This window comes from Drosophila kikkawai, chromosome 3R (assembly GCF_030179895.1).
Source record: "Drosophila kikkawai strain 14028-0561.14 chromosome 3R, DkikHiC1v2, whole genome shotgun sequence".
NCBI lineage: Eukaryota > Metazoa > Arthropoda > Insecta > Diptera > Drosophilidae > Drosophila > Drosophila kikkawai.
Genome location: NC_091731.1, coordinates 17,855,431 through 17,872,765, shown reverse-complemented (window position 1 = coordinate 17,872,765; position 17,335 = coordinate 17,855,431). Strand labels below are relative to the sequence as shown.

Below are 17,335 nucleotides of genomic sequence, written 5' to 3'. Positions count from 1 at the left end.
TGGCTATCCTTACAGCTCGTTACATACAAAAATACATAGTTTGATTGTGATAATTAATATTCTATGTATAAAGCTGATTTTCTTAAAAATGCTGTCTTGGTTTCTAGAATGTAGATTCGTCGAAGTTAATACTCAGCTTTTACTTAGTTAAAAAAAAAAAAAAGATAAGACGAAGGCCTGGATTTCTGGGAAGCATATAATTTTATTTTAATGTTGAAATGAATTTACAATTTCTTTATAAGCGTAAAGTTTATATGAAATAATAGACCAATATATATATTTTATTTTTAAAAACTTTTATTCACCTATTTAATGCTTTAAAAAAAAGGAAAATACATATGACATAATTGTTAGAACACATTGTCAGTTAAATTCCTTCGTTGCAAGCGTCGTCCGTAATCCGGAAGCACCTACACATCCGTAGAGTATCCGAATTTCAGCGATGTGGCAGCGCTCTTTCCACACATCTTTTTTTATATAGAAGCGCCCGTGGAGCGATGGAGCTCAGTCGGTTGTCGTTCGTTGCCTAGTCAAGTTCCACCGCGAGTTTCCAAGTCCGGGTTGCGGATTAGCCGACGGTTGGTGGCAGTTTGTTTCAAATAATACCCATCAGCGGGAGTTGGAGCGCTGTGTAAATTAATTGCTTGCTAAATAGTTGAACAAACCAAAGTCAATAAATAATATACAGAAGCGCGGGCTCCGCTCCTCCTTCGCCGTTGTGACGCCTGTAACCGTTCGAAGAAGACGTTAAAGTTTAGTTTGAGTTTGAGCCGAGTGTTTACTGAATGCAATTACTTCTCTTCAACAGCTTAGCAGCCTCTCGTTAAATTCACGATAACGAAATTAAGCAAACTTGTCGCGCAGTTAAATAAATATTGTTGGCCCATCACAAAAACCGACCAGAAACGGCCAACATGCAGACAGTCATTAAGTAAGTATTTCACCTCCTCCGAATGCTTCGATTCGGGCTTCGATTCCTGAGCACCCATCCCATCCCCAATCCGTAGTCCCCGAATACCCAAGTGGTCTTGCTTGGACAGTTTCTCTAGCCTATCCATTCGGTGGCATTCGGCCAGATATCTGCGATGCTTATGGGGGACGCACTGGGAAAAGAAAGTTGCGCATGATTATTGAAAACACGTTTCGAGGGGCCTTAAGCTGGGACCCTGGCTTATCACCCGAGCTGGGCCCACCGATTCCGGCACACAGTAAGAAATCTTGAGATTTATCTGAATCGGATGGATATGGAAATTAACTTTTTCCAAAATCTATGTTAACATATACAAACAAATAAAGTAAAGGAGTTTAACTTCTATACACATTGCTCAAAATTATAAAGAAAGGACTGAAAGTCAGTAGAGATCTTTTGAGTTAGGATTCAGGATCTAAGGGCTTTACTCTTAGAAATTCAAATAACCATTTTATAATATCCAAACTTATTTTAACTTAGGGTTTTATCCCAGCAAATTGGGGTTTTAACCGAATTTCATAGATACATGGATAATTAATCCATAAGATATATTAATTCATTTGAAATTACTCCACATATGAGTGAGCTTTTCCGATTAATCCTATTTTTCTCCGTGCACTGCCAATGACAGACAAAAATAAAACCATAACTAAAACCGGCAAAAACTTCGGATGCCTGACATCTCTTGGTGCTCCGATGGAAATTCGAAAACGGGTTTCCAGTTGGCTGGGGTTCATTTGGGAGTGGGATCGGTGTTAATCGAGTTCAGTCAACTAAGTCGGTGGCTTTGCAGCCGAGAGCCTCCGAGATGAATTGGTGGCGAGCGAGCTTTAATTAACATTATCCAAGCTCAATGGTTTTTGATCCATTCATTCGAATGATCGATTTGTGCGTGTGAATACAATTCCGAACTGCAACAAAATGAAATCGTAATTGCATGGCCAGTGCAATTTAGAGGAAACTATCTACATTCTTCCTATTTTATTATCGCGGTGGCGTAGCCAGTCATTAGCTCTTTGTTTGCGCCGGGACGCGTGTCCGGAACATATATAACAACACACAGTTCCCAGTGCCTGTCCGGTGTCCGCCACTCATTGTTCTTGGGAGTAGGAAACTCTGAAAGTGCTGTAACCACTCGTTATGAGTCACTCCCCCCCCAAACAGTCTAACTATTGTCTTGCTAATGGCAGCGGGGCTTGTTCAATGGGCATGTTTAAGAAGCAAACAGAAAAGCATTTGCCAAAGATAAGAAATTCCGACAAATCTTCAGATTTACTCAACCCCGTCCGTCCGGCATTGTTTACAAATTAATTAAAATTTTTTTGCTCTCAGCCAAGCCGTTCGGGGTAATCGAAAGCCAATTCAATGTATCAGCTGGAAACATATTCCGTCGATCACGTTTTCCACTTATATTTTGAGTGTAAACAAAGCGCTGTATTTTGTGCATCTTTCTCTTTTATTACTTTTATTGGGTTTTAGGTGTCGGCAAATATTCGTAAATTTTGTTTATGCCAATTTTTCTAGGTCAGCCTTACGTAAGTTAAAGAGGCAGCGGGTCTGGCCATCAAAAAAAACGACGCTATACGACGCTTTGGAGACTCAGGCATCAGGCCTCGATTTCGGTGCAAAGCCACAATATATCTTACTGTGGACCCCCGAAAATGACAGAAACGCAAAGTCGCACCTTTGATGGAACTGCCTTACCGGTTTTACTATTTGCCTAATACAGAATGCCTTTATTTTGGAAACGTTTTTTTTTTGTTTCTTATTTTTGTTATTTTTGTGGTATTTGGGGCAGGTACGAGCAAAGCTGTGAGCTGAGCTGAGAAATCAGCCAAGAACAAAGTGCCTTCGGAGTATGACCAGTTGATTCTTTTGTGGCTTTTTGCTGGGCAGCTATTTGCTCAAATTGCATAATTAAATGCACGCAGACCTTAGTGCAACTCCAATTATGGTCAGCACAGTTTTTCTTGGCCATGCGGCTGCGTTTTCTTGACTTTTCGTTTTCGTTGGCGTTTTCTTTTTTCCATGCACCGCTGAAGGTAACTACTTCTGCGGTTCGGAGATACACCCACCCCCTGGGGCATTTAACTGACCTTTCCCCCGTCTTTTTTCTTGCCTAGAAAATCGTTGGTTACGCAAACAATCAAGCTAAGAGCTTATCAGCAAACTGTATATTTCTTGAAACAAGATCGTCAACGTCTTGGGTTTCATGCGATTCGAGGGAATTCTAATCACGACTGATGGCCACTTTCTCTGTGACTTGATTTTCGATTCGCCGCCCGAATCTCTTGGAGAAAGCTGAAACGATCTCACAGGTTTATTCTAATTTCAGAGGGTTTATCTCTGGAGTGGCAAGCTTATTTCTTGGTGTTGTATATGAATGTGTTTATGCTCAGGGCAAGTCTTAGAAATATGTTTAAGAAGATACGTGTAGACATTTTAAACACAATCTTATTTGGTGTATTTTAGAAACAAGTCGCCTGAAAGGAGGGACCAGTTGTTACCTTACTTTCTACCAGTTTGTTTCTGAAGTATTCTCCATTAAAAAATATTGATTAAGAGAAAAATCTTCAAGATCCCATGAAGATTCTTATTTTTTTAAGGTAGAACTTACTTTTGGTCATAATGTCTTCATCTTTTATTTGTCCTTCGTGTTGCCTTTTATCTGGAAAATAATATCCCAGTATTACGGAGACGTAAACAGGAAAAGGCTTACAGCCAACACGTTTTGGGCATCAATTTATCAGGATAAATGGCCTTCCGCAGCCCAAGCTCTTGACTCATCACCACAGCAATTGGACAACAAGATCAGCAACTCATCGCTTAGGTGGGACCTGTCACCGGAGTAATTCTCCTGGCTTCCTTATGAAGCGCACGTGAGTCGTTGGAAACCAGGCCAACAACTGCCTTAATTCAGGGTAGAATTCTTTGCGATTTTGCAAGATTTTGGAGCGTGTAGCTCACGTAATGGGCCTTCTTCCCTTTCCCGTTCTCATTCTTCTGGCTGTGATTGTTGCAAGCGCTTTATTACTCATTTGGCACATCATAAAATTCAAATAATTTGAGACTTTGTCACAGCGATGATTGATGGTCGCAACTTCGGGACTCATAAGTATTTCCAATTCTTGGGGAAATTGTGCGGGTAATTGTTTGTGGGCTTTGGGGGGTTAATGGAACCTGGAAACGTGCCATAAGCGATATGATAATAAAGCCGCGACTTCTCCAGGTAAATAATCCAATTAAAGGCGCTTTGTCTTCTGGTATTTATTTTTGTTTTAATTAAATGCCATAAATGTACTTCATGTTTGTTATTGATTATTTTATATTTGAGGTCAGCCAGCGAGTTGAAAATTTCGCTGACAGTCGTCGTAACGCAAGTGGCATATTAAATTATTGAACTTCGGCCCATATAGTGTTGCCAATAAAATGTGAAAATTCCCGTGATATTTCGCATGCGAGGTGCATATGCATTTTGCTTTGGCAACGTCTGGCAACCTTGGCCAGCAGCACTTGGCAGCCATGCCACATAACCGTTATTATGCGGCCTTGCCAATGGACACACGCAATTGAATCACCTGAGTCGCCTGCCCACCCCCGAACGCCTCTGGGCCCACCGAACATCCTGCGATTTGTTTGCATTAGCCGTGGCGCCTCCAGTTTTTCCGCTTTTCCGCATCTCCGTCCTGTTCCGCCTTCCCACCTGCCCGCTGCCCCATTAAAGGTAGAAAATTAAGTGGCACGGCACTGGGCAAATTGCATTGTCGCAGGCCGCGCTCCTTCCTGGCGCAAATTGCGCTCTTCCTGCCAATAAGTGGATTTCAAAGGTTTGTCGTCGCAGCCTGCAACCTGCAACCTGCATCTGTTGCTTCGCTTCTCCGCGGCACTGGCGACCTGGCCAAGATCCATCTATCTGTCTGTCGGTGTGCCACAGCAAATCCACTTAGGCCGCTTCAAGTTCAAGTCCACAGCGTAATGTGTTTATTGAAATTTATTGGCGCTTTGCCACCGCAGTATTGCCAATTAAAAGTCCTTTTGCCCTGACAGAAATATCCTTTTTCTAAGACATTCAAGTACAAATGGGATTTGCTTTAGAGTTATTTTTATTATATCATATAATAGGGTAAAGATTGCTGGAAATAAACAAAATTGCTGCTATTTTTTCGAAATTTATCAAACATTTTGATTTCTTTAAATTTGTAATTTAATGTGCAGCAAACTAGCTTAGAAAAGCTCTAAATTTGAAGCTATTTTGGTTTAGTTATAATTTGTCCAAAAAAATATTATCATTTAATAATATGGATAAATATAGATGTAAGGAATTCAAATATTTTCGGTCCTCTTGAAGAGTTTTATGATTTTATTTAGTGAGTTAGCCATTTCCGGCCCTATAAATCATATATATTCTTGATCAGCATCAACAGGCGAGTTTTTCTAGCTATGTCGGGCAGAAAAAAAATTTTGTACTCAATTTTTCAAAATTTGATAAGGGGTTACATCATTAAAATTGTCAAAAAATGCTAAAATTTTTGATTTTTTAAATTTTTTATTTTAATATGCTGATTTGTTAACCTAATAAAAACAAACACAGTAAAGTACTCAGAACTGAAATTAACGCATTTTTGGCTTAGTTATGATCGAATTTTGATTCAATGATATGAGCCTATGGAAACTGCAAGGGGAAAAACTAATTGTGGCTTACCGAAGCTAGTTACCTTTCTTGTTTTTATTTATTAAATAAACCAGACATTTTGAGTTCTAAACTTTTATATCGTCTTGTATTTTAATAATCGTTAAAACGTTTTAATTTAATATTTCAGCAATCATTTCCAATGCCATAAGAATATTGTGTAACCAATTACGAAAATTATTTATAATACGTTTGAAAGTTATGCCAATAATATTTTTATTTTTCTCTAAGAAATAAAGTAGCTTTGTGCAATTTATGATATTATAAATGTATATAAATATTAAATCGCGTGCACTTACAAATTTGTTGATTATTTATTAAACAAAAAAAAACGTACCAGTACGAAGTTTTAAAAGAAGTAAGCAAGCTTCAGCCAAGTGTGCTCAACTACCCTATGGGTTCCTGAAAAAAATAAATCAAGATGCAACTTTAGGCTATGAAGATACAAAGATACATCATCATACGTCAAGGATAAGAATCTCTTTTGGATTCGCAGAAGTTTTAGCCTAATTAATATGCAATGGCAACCATCTTTTTGATGCTGCAGTGCGCGCTTTGGACTTCGTTCCGTAATTAAAAGTAAAAAACAATTTTAAAAACTCTTTTTTATATTTCTGATCTTTGTATTATGTGCTTGATTATTTCAAAAATAAAATAAGAGCCTCTGTGTTGCATTGGGAGTGAGTTCTTGCCGGTGAATGAGGCCTCGGCTGCCGAATAATCAGCTGCAGTCAGTGACTCAACCACCAGCACACTGTACAGTAGAGCTCGGCGCTTAAGAGATGTCGCAGATGGGAACAGCCCGAGCTATTCTCGGGGCAATTAAAAACGCGCAGTGGCAATTCGGGCAAAGTGTGAGCGACTCGATCTTAGTCGCATCTCTCGCTCAACGAAATTAAAATGTATTAGGTAATTGTGTCTGTGGCACAAATTAACACTTGAAAGGCAATTTGTCGCAGCACTTTGTTTGGGCATTACGAGCTAGAAATAAAACTAATCCCAATTCTGAGGCATTGCGATGCTAACTGGGAAATAGTAGAGCCAGAAACAGTTGCACGTGTCTAGGCAAAAGAATTTTGAAATTTATTGAATAAGTTTCGAGCTAAAATAATGTGATGCGACCAAAGGCAACCAGATGCAAAAATATTTTGCAACCAAAATTGTATGAAAATATCGGAGTCAAAGTAAAGCTCGTACTTACGTGCTCGTTAATTATCGACCTGTGCAGATTACCGGAGCGATAAATGCAAATTGGTTCCCTAACATTGGCTAACTGTGTCACGCTCGTTATTACAGTAGTCACTGATTAGGGGGAACCTCTAGAATGCGATCATAAAACTAGTGAAATGAGCGTTAAGCTCTCTTTATGATTTTATTGTTTAAGAAAGATTTATATTACCAAATAATGCCTGATTTATTTCTGATCAATCCATTTTATCGAGTCTCTTATCTGAACGTTTGAATTTACAGTAAAGTCAGTCAATGTAAATGGTCATCGATTGACTAATCGGGCAGGAGGATATGCGATTACCTTTAAAGCCGGGAGTTTGTATTTTCCGGGGACAGCGGGCAGAGGCAGCAATAATTGAAATGTACGGGTCTGTCAATCAGGGCTCGGCCATATTAATAAAGACAACGGCAAACGACACCACCAAAAACTATCAAAAACATATTAAAAAGCTAGACAATAAAAACACGACACGTAAAAGTTGCCAAACGTCACTCGCACACACATGTGTGTGCGATTTCACGTGTGCATATTACGACAGTGTGTTTTGTTTCTGTTTTTGTTTCTCCGGAGGGGTGACGTACAGGCTGCCACGTCAATGGCAGAGGCACGCCGCCTGCACTTGACACATTTATTGGGCAACACCGTCCCAAAGCAGACAAAAGCAGGGCTTCCCATTGACATGGGCCTCATTTTTGGCGCCCTTTCATCCAACCTATCAACCGCCCTTCCTCCCTACACACACTCACTAGCTCTTGAGCCAGGTGCCTTCGATACCTGGGCATCCGTCCATGGGAATCCCTCGCAAGGTGCGCCCCTGAATGAGCACACGATGATCTCGCCACAGTCGCCTCGACTCCGGACTCGGGGGATCGTGATCTTCCCCCGCGATAAAGCGGATAAAGGAAATGCACGACTCACAGACTAGACTCACTTAATTAGGGATCGTGGAGATTGGGGATGGGTTGTGTTGAGCAGCTGCGATCAGTAGTCATATCTCATATTTGGCAGAAGTTAGATTGAGATTGCGAGTGGCGATTATACAAGGCACTGAGAACACTTGCCAGCCAACCAATTATTATAATCAAGCTAAATACCTTTGTAGGGTATTCGGACTTCGTTGTGCTTCTTTGGGCTTGTTAATTGTTTATTTTGCTTTAATGGCTGGCAAACAAAAATACATACATGTACTTAAGAGGGAGGATAAATGTATTAAAAAGCATAGCCTAAGGTCTGTTTTATTTTTAATTGATCTACGTTATAAGTAATCAAAGTGATACTTAAGATTTTCACTCAGAAAAAAAAAAGAGTTCTATACCATAGGGGAGCTTATTGTATCATTTTAAGAACGGAACGAAATATCTTACATCTTAAAAAGAAATGATATTATCTTAGTAAAACTTTCCCCAAAAATTATGACCACCCGAGTTTTTTTTTAAGACCATTTTGTTCCTTATTTAACTACAATTTTTTTTTAATTCTTTTTCGGGAAGTTATATTTTTTTATTATTATATTGGTATTTTTAGAATTATTACTTGCAATTGTTATTGAAATATATTGACTTCTTTCAATACAAAAACAAGAAAGAAAGCTAACTTTGGCCAGCCAAAGTTTGTATACCCTTGCAGGTAGCAATTAAAATATATCATAACTAAGCCAAAAATGCATTAATTTCGATTCGGAAAGCAGTTTTGTGTTAGTTTTTATCAATTTAAGAAAACTGCATACCAAATTTAAAATATTAAGAAATCAAAATTTTTGGCCATTTTTGCTAATTTTAATGATGTAACCCCTTATCACATTTCGCAAAAATGGCCAAAAAATCGATTTCTTTCGAACATGTCTAGAAAGATTCGCATGTTAATGCTGATCAAGAATATATATGGTTTATGGGGTCGGAAATGATTCCTTGACTTAGAAAAATATTATTTTGTATTATAAAATCGGATTGTTTATATTAAAAAACTTCTTGATTTTTTTTAAATTAAAAATATCATAACTCGGCCAAAAGAGCATTAATTTTAAATCGGAAAACTGTTCTGTGCAAGATTTTTTACAGTTAATAAATCTGCATACTTCATTTAAAAATTTTGAAAATTCAATTTTTTATCAAAATCAAAAATTTTAATGATGTAACCCCTTATCAAATTTTGCAAAAATGGCCAAAAAATCGATTTCTTCCTGACATATCTAGAATGATTCCCCTGTTGATGCTGATCAAGAATATATATACTTAATAGGGTCGGAAACGTCTCCTTCACTGCGTTGCAAACTTCTGACTGAAATTATAATACCCTGCAAGGGTATAACTAGTCTCTCTGCTACTGATAAATCATTCTGTTGACGGTTGATTTCTTTCATTTGACTTTTTGGTCATAAATTAAGAACAAGCGTTATTAGTTTTAATACAAATGGTTCAAAGTTTTTTAAATATGAACAAATTGCAGGATTGAAATAGTAAGTTAACACCATACAATAATTTGTTTTAGCCAAATGGCAGACTGTTTTTGCTTTAACACCAAATGGTTTGTTATCTTTAAAGAAGAATTAGAATATGCGAAACTTCTGCCTTGAATATTATTTTCTGTGTGTTGAGTAGAATAATATAATATTAAATTAAAGTAAAGTTAATTTTCTGTTTTTTGTCTTTGGAAAGATTGTTGGGTGTTTTTGAGATAAAGCCACGCCTTGAGCTAATTTTATGTAAAGCTAAGACAAGAATCTTTTTCGATACTAAATAGTTCTTTTTTGGCAGCATTTCCTCTTTTTTTCTGATTTCCTTGATAGGAAATCCAGAGCACTTTAGTGCGATTCTCGGTGCAATGTCGTTCAACTCTGTAAGCCCGGTATCATTATGTGCAATTAGTGGCAAAATCATTTACAAAACTGGTTTGCCGCTTGACATTACTTTATCTTACGAAATTTCGAAATACTGGCGAGTTTTTGCTTGGCTCGAATTCATTAAGCGGCCAGTTCTCGGTATAAATGCACTTCAGCCCCAAAATAATAATAAGAACTCGGAATAAATTAGAAGCACCATCATCAGCTTTTAGTATAAATCAAATCAGTAAATAAATGTGGCATATCCGCTGTGCATAGTATATGGAAGCAAATATGGAGGTTTTCAAGAGCTTCAAGAGCACATCCACATTAATCACTTACTGATTAGTCATCCTAGTTTTTTTGGAGCTGCGATTCTGGCCAAGTGTCATTAGCAGCGGTAGGGAAAAGTTCAGCCACATTAAACCGGATAATTGATCTCTCGCCGATCCATCGCATCTGCCACGAGTTTGGGGGATGTATATTCAACTATGACGGTCGATGGCTTTTTTTGTGGGGCGGGGCCCTATCCGATGGGGGATCTGCGATCCGGGATTCTGCTCACCGGACCTGACCTTTCCCCCAATCGGCCGTAAACGGTTGGATTCACTGCCCGTGACTTAATCGCCCATTAAAAGCATCTTCGCTGCGCTCCGGGGTAATAACTTTTTTCTTTATTATTTTACAATTTTCAACAATAATTGAAGCGTGCAAAAATTCATCAGTTTTTCGGAATCTATTTTCGTGCAGCTACTGATGTAGATGTTTTCCTTTTTATATTGCTGCCGTGTTATACTTACACTTCGACCACGGAAATGGCCAGGCATTAAAAAAAAAAATCATTGTGAAAAAAACATCAAACAAAAATACTCAAATGTCGTAACGAGTTCGGCGGCCAACATGACTTTTCAAACTTTGTGTGTACGAAATTCAACCAGTTGAACAACGGAGTAACAACAATAATTATGGCAATAAATTGCCAAATTGAGCGCCCCTGGTGGTGCGGGTCAGGGGGCCAATATATTGACAAATCGGAAGTGAGCCACCAATTACATACAGCCTAGCCTGTAGCCGGTTTAGCCTCAGCAGAATGCTGTAATTAAGTTTTTATTTTGGTTTAAGCAGTGTTCTGATTATAGAAATATTTAGTTGACGACTTTTACATAAATTTAAGAAGTCATAAAAGGTTATATGGTACAACTGGCTATCAAGCATTAAATATAATAAATATGTTAAATGCTTTTACGTCGTTTTCATTAAAAATTAACACCGCTGCCAGTTTATGAACTTCTCGCTGTTTTCATTTCCGGAGTCGTTTTTATGTCTTTAAATGTTTTTATGGGTCTTGCTATTATTTTAACTTTATATAAACAGTTAGTAGGGGATTTTAATGAAAAGTTCTTTATTGAAATAAAGGTTTATGTGGCTTGTGTTCTTGTCTATTTTATTGTATTTATAAAACAATTTAAAGATTAATTAAATTCCCCCCTAACTATGTATTTCCTTCTCATCCTTCAGGAACCCCAACTGGTGGCGTCGTCGCACTAAGTTGGAGAGAAGTCTGTTGGTGGTCAGCAGCATTCTCTTTGTGGCCACCGCCGCCGCATTTGGTCTGTGGATCAACGATGTTGTAAGAACTTCCAGCTCTCCGGAGACTCCGCAGGCCACGGCACTGCATGGCGACAGTACCACCGTCAACAAGGTGTCCATGGGCAGTCCCTCAAAGGGCAAGGCGGCTGCCGATGCGGATGAATGGTGCCTCACCCAGGAGTGCATCCACACCGCCTCCACAGTTCTGCGGAAAATGAAGCCTGAGGTGGAGCCCTGCGACAATTTCTACGAATTTGCCTGCGGCACCTATCTCGAAGAGGAGAACATTCCCGATGACAAGGTCTCGATCAGCACCTTCTCCGTGATCTCCGACAAGCTGCAGGAGCAGCTCAAGGACATTATAACCGCTGAGCGACCGGAAACGGATCCCAAGCACTTCCGGCTGCCCAATCTGCTCTACAAAGCGTGCATGAACAAAAGTAAGTAACAGGGAAAAGTAGAGAAATTCTAGAGCTCGGGTCTAATTTATTGTATTGGGGATGTCAAGTTTTATTTATTTATTCATAAAAAATAGACAGTTAATGTTCATAAAGTCGTAAAAAGTAGTTATTGATGCATTGTTAGTTTTTTGAGATCTCTAAAACATTTTCATAGCCGTCACCTGTAACTTACAAGGGTTATTATAGATTAGTTTCAACCGAGAATGTATACGATAAAAAAAAACTTTTAACTTGACCCACAGTGCTTTAAGAACCGGCTATGTTACAGTCGGTTACACTCGTAGCTTTCCTAATTGCTAATTATACTTGTGGAGGTACTTCAGATATCTAAAAAAAATTTGGGTGGGAAACCCCTAATTTTAAATGATAACTGAGCTCTGGGAAGTCTATAGCTGGCATTCCTTAAAGTTAAAGCTTACAATGTTCTTCTGCCGGATTATTCAACTACAAAATTACTAAAATTGCGCTTTCTATAGCTCTTATCGAGACCCTGGGCGCAGAACCCATCAAACGCGTGGCCGAGAAGCTGGGTGGATGGCCCCTGATCAAGGGAGAGAGCTGGAATGCCGACGACAGCTGGACCTGGCAAGAGCAGGTCAAGAAGTTCCGTGCGGCTGGCTTCAGCATGGACTACATCATTGACTTCTCGATCGGTGTGGATCTGCAGAACAGTACTAAACGCCTTATTGATGTGAGTATTTCGGAGAGGTTACTGATTATTAGATAGAAACATTCCTTTCTACTTCAGCTGGATCAATCTGCTCTGGCTCTGAGTCGCGAGTACTTGGTGAAGGGCTTCAATGAGACTCTGGTGACCGCCTATTACGAATACATGGTGGACGTTGCCGTGCTCTTTGGGGCCGACAAGGAAAAGGCCAAGACAGAACTGCTGACCTCGCTGGAATTCGAGATAGCTTTGGCCAATGTGAGTACTTCAAAGAGAGTACTTTAATCGAGTTCAGGGAGTACAATGTTATATCCCTAGATCTCCTGGCCCAACGAGAAGCGTCGCAACTCCTCGGAGCTGTACAACCTGAGGACTCCGGCCCAGTTGCAGGCCGCCTATCCCTACGTCCAGTGGGTGGACTACATGAACGCCCTGCTGCCCGAGGGACTTAACGTGGCCGACGATGAGATGATCAACCTGTCGGTGCCCAGCTTCTTTGAGGATCTCGGCAAACTGCTGGCCAAGACGCCGAAGCGCGTCATTGCCAACTACATGTTCTGGCGGATTCACGGCTTCTCTGTGGGATTCCTGAGCGAGGAGTTCCGCAAGCGGCAGCTGCAGTATGCCACCGCCCTCTCTGGACGCCAGGAGCAGGAGGCGCGATGGAAGGAATGCGTGGATATTGCAACCGGCAGGTTAGTGTGTTGGTCCGGATGCCACGGCTCCGTCCTTGGGTCAGGGTCTTCGGGGGTTGGCTGTATCTCGTTTCTCTGCCCGTTTTCTGTATCTTCTTTTGATTTCTTTGTGATTTGCAGCATGGATGAAGAATCCGAAGAAGATTACGATAGGTACTTATTTAGAAAATGCATTCATAATATTCTTGGAAAAGCGAGAGCCTAACAAACACGAAACCCACAAAACACACTCGCATCAAGCACACACAAAGGATACAATAAACCACACACACAAACACACGCATGCTAAGAATAAAACCGAAGGTCCATTTAGTTAGATCGACTGGGGAACCTGGGACAGACACTAACTATATAGATAACGAGCTCACAGAGATAAACAGTAGTAAATCTTGATAATTCCCTTGTGTGGCTTTTAAACATTTGCGCTTTATTAAGTAAACATCAATATTTTTTGTGGTCTTGGGGTTGTTTACCAGGTCAAGATAAAGTGATCTTGTAAAGGCTTTATCGGTATGTCATATAAAATATATAAGGAAGGTAGTGACCATTCTACCCACAGACAAATGGATGGATACTTCCTTTAATTATGGAATGTACATCTTTTTGTAATATATATTTAGCATTCATTTATTTTGTATAAAGATAGTCTCTCAGTTAGCTGGTCTCCGGTATAACTTTCGATCTAAATGGACTTCGGTTATTAATAGTCGATATGTGAATGCACTTTAATTCACGCACGTTGGGGACAGCGACACTCGAGGCCCCTTTTTTTGTTCACTTGCACACCTAGCATTCACAGCATTCCGACAGGTCCGATTCGATGCGATCAGATGCGATCGTATCGAATCCATGTCTTCCGGCCGATCCTAATATGCATATTCATTTTGTGTTCCACTTTCACGCGATCTCTTCAACCCACCATTTCAATAACTGCACACCCTCGAACCAACAACCGACATCACATTGAAATGATAACGCCACCATGCGCCATTTAATCCAACGGGTTTCGAATCACATCCCAGCCTTGGCATATCTGTGGGATCGCTCTACGTACGCAAGCACTTCCACAAGGACTCGAAGGCCAATGCCCTGGAGATGGTCAACGACATCCGCAACGTCTTCAACGACATCCTGGACGAGGTCATCTGGATGGATGCCAAGACCAAGAAGGAGGCCAAGGAGAAGTTGCACAGCATGGCCACTCACATCGGCTATCCGGACGAGATGCTCGACAACGAGAAGCTGGCCACCTACTATGCCAAGCTCGATATCGATCCCGACAAGTACTTTGAGTCCTTCCTGGGCATGAACATCTTCGGCACGGACTACTCCTTCAACAAGCTCCGTCTGCCAGTCAACAAGACGGACTGGGTGCGACATGCTCGTCCTGCGATCGTGAATGCTTTCTACTCCTCTCTGGAGAACAGTATTCGTAAGTGAATTAGGAATTATAACAAGGAAATATATTTAAATATATTAAATATTTTTTAAATAGAATTCCCTGCCGGCATCCTGCAAGGACACTTCTTCAACGCTCAGCGCCCCAAATACATGAACTTTGGCGCTATTGGCTACGTCATTGGCCACGAGATCACCCACGGTTTCGACGATCAGGGTCGTCAGTTTGATGTGAAGGGCAATCTGCGAGACTGGTGGCAGCCGGACACCCAGAAGGCCTATCTGGCCAAGGCGAAGTGCATCATCGAGCAATATGGAAATTACACGGAAAAGGCCACGGGTCTGAATGTAAGATATGCTTCCATATTTCGAGAGATACGATCTAAAGGAGATATTCCTTTCACAGCTCAATGGCATCAACACTCAAGGCGAGAATATTGCCGATAATGGTGGCGTTAAGGAGTCATACATCGCGTACAGGCGGTGGGCGCAGAAGCACGGCCCGGAGAAGAAGCTTCCAGGCTTGGACTATACCCCGGAACAGATGTTCTGGGTGGCAGCCGGACAGACATGGTGTGCTAAGTACCGTAAAGGTAAGAAGAAATGTATTGGTTGTATGGATTTCTTTAATTTTTTGATTTATTTAATTAAAGTACAAATTTTCTTTTAAAGTTCATTGTTATATTGGGAGCTAACCAAAATATTTATATTTTTTATTCCAGAATCTCTCAAGATGCGTATTACAACTGGCGTGCACTCGCCTTCCGAGTTCCGTGTCCTTGGATCACTCAGCAATATGAAGGACTTTGCCAAGGACTTCCAGTGCCCAGACGGTTCCCCCATGAATCCGGTTCAGAAGTGCGAAGTTTGGTAGGACCTGGACTTGGAGTTGATTTCGGGCTATTATGTCCGCTAAATGAGATAGGCAATAGAATGCAAGGAAAGCTAGCGATCAGGCCCATTTCTAGAGGGGCTAGTCTCACGTAGAAATACAAATACAATATCGATCGCATTTATGCTAAGTATGCATTATGTAAAAATCGTATTTAATAAAAATTGTTTATATGTAATTAATTAAAGTTTCTTTGATTTTAATTTTAGTATGTGGTTTGGAATCAAGGCGGGTTTTGATTTTTGAAGTTTGTAGAGGGTTTTTGAGAAGAGCATGTGGCCTCCAGTACATCAGGAGGAGCGTATATTTGTGTGTGAGAATCATGTATCACAATAATTTTCGATTTTAAATGTAAACCGTTCGTAGTATAGTGTTGTGTAACGTCGATTTTTCACCTTTCTAGGAAAATATCGATGACGAACATCGATATATCGCCATTTTGTAAAACATCGATTGTATCGATAGTTACATCGATGTTTTCCCATCTCTATATTTCTCCATCCCTTAAAAATACGCAGCGTGGCTGACCGCAAATTTTGCGTAAACTCTCGTAGAAATCCTCGCCAATCCTCGAAAGAATGTCAGCTCTCAACCTGACCGTGCGCGTGCACCCGGTGGTGCTGTTCCAGGTGGTGGACGCCTTCGAGCGCCGCAATGCGGACTCGCACCGCGTCATCGGCACGTTGCTCGGCTCCGTGGACAAGGGAGTGGTGGAGGTGACAAACTGCTTCTGTGTGCCGCACAAGGAGCACGACGACCAGGTGGAGGCGGAACTGAGCTACGCCCTGGACATGTACGACCTGAACCGCAAGGTGAACCCCAACGAGAGCGTGGTGGGCTGGTGGGCCACCGGCAACGATGTGACGAACCACAGCTCGGTGATCCATGAGTACTATGCCCGCGAGTGCAACAACCCGGTGCACGTCACCGTGGACACTTCGCTGCAGGGCGGGCGCATGGGCCTGCGGGCCTATGTGTGCATCCAGCTGGGAGTGCCTGGCGGCAAGACCGGCTGCATGTTCACGCCCATTCCCGTCGAGCTGACCAGCTACGAGCCGGAGACCTTTGGCCTGAAGCTGCTCCAGAAGACCGTGGGCGTGTCGCCCGCTCACCGTCCCAAGACAGTGCCGCCGATGCTGGATCTGGCCCAGATCTCGGAGGCCTCGACGAAGCTGCAGTCGCTGCTGGACCTGATCCTCAAGTATGTCGATGACGTGATCGCCCACAAGGTGACGCCGGACAACGCCGTGGGCCGCCAGCTGCTCGACCTCATCCACTCCGTGCCGCACATGACCCACGAGCAGTTCACCCAGATGTTCAACGCCAACGTGCGCAACCTCCTGTTGGTCATCACCCTGTCCCAGCTTATTAAGACCCAGCTACAGCTGAACGAGAAGCTAACCTTCCTGCCCACGGCCTAGATCTGAGTGCCGGCGGAGGTGAACTGGGGATATCTTAAGGAAAAAGTGTAAAAGCCGATTGTATTGGATTATGTTTTCTATTAATGGTCTGAGTAATAAAGTGCTCTGGTCGCCCAACTGTTTGTATTTTCTTCAAGTATGGAAAAGGATTTCCTTGATAAGGAGAACGCAACAATAGTCTAGCATACGGGTTTATAAAACAAACGACTATTTGGAAAAGATAGTATAACTTCTATTATTTAAATGTATATAATTTTCATACTTATATCGTTGCTTCATCAAAATCAAATGAATTTTTATGAAAATTTAGTTTAAAAGCCGCCTAGAAGTATGCCACAAAGTTTTTTTTTAATAATTTACCTAAGCACCATGGGAAATTTTATACATTTTAATGAAATAAATTAATATTTTTCATCTGTTTATTACACTAACAACATTTTTATTTCCTTGCCGGGTATTCTTGCGGTGGACAATGGAAAAACATCAAATATTGCAAAATTGC

At 41.0% G+C, this 17,335-nt stretch overlaps 2 protein-coding genes across 5 annotated transcripts; both read left to right on the top strand.

Annotated features, from left to right (window-relative positions):
* Positions 1 to 502: 502 nt before the first annotated feature.
* Positions 503 to 15,599, top strand: Nep2 (Neprilysin 2). Of its 4 annotated transcripts, none has more exons than XM_017175718.2 (11): positions 503 to 578; positions 809 to 931; positions 11,228 to 11,739; positions 12,237 to 12,451; positions 12,509 to 12,685; positions 12,746 to 13,122; positions 13,243 to 13,275; positions 14,145 to 14,554; positions 14,618 to 14,868; positions 14,927 to 15,113; positions 15,243 to 15,599. In XM_017175718.2, exons 2-11 carry the CDS (start codon positions 915 to 917, stop codon positions 15,392 to 15,394), a joined length of 2,331 nt encoding a protein of 776 aa, XP_017031207.1. In that variant the 5' UTR covers positions 503 to 578; positions 809 to 914; the 3' UTR covers positions 15,395 to 15,599. The 4 variants fall into 4 exon arrangements, with proteins under 4 accessions (XP_017031207.1, XP_017031208.1, XP_070142926.1 ...); XM_070286825.1 differs by lacking the exon at positions 503 to 578 and adding an exon at positions 613 to 631; XM_017175719.2 differs by lacking the exon at positions 13,243 to 13,275.
* Positions 15,600 to 15,904: 305 nt separating this feature from the next.
* On the top strand, positions 15,905 to 16,950 carry eIF3f1 (eukaryotic translation initiation factor 3 subunit f1). The gene has a single exon (XM_017175607.3). It carries the CDS (start codon positions 15,991 to 15,993, stop codon positions 16,831 to 16,833), a length of 843 nt encoding a protein of 280 aa, XP_017031096.1. The 5' UTR covers positions 15,905 to 15,990; the 3' UTR covers positions 16,834 to 16,950.
* The last annotated feature ends 385 nt before the right edge of the window (positions 16,951 to 17,335 follow it).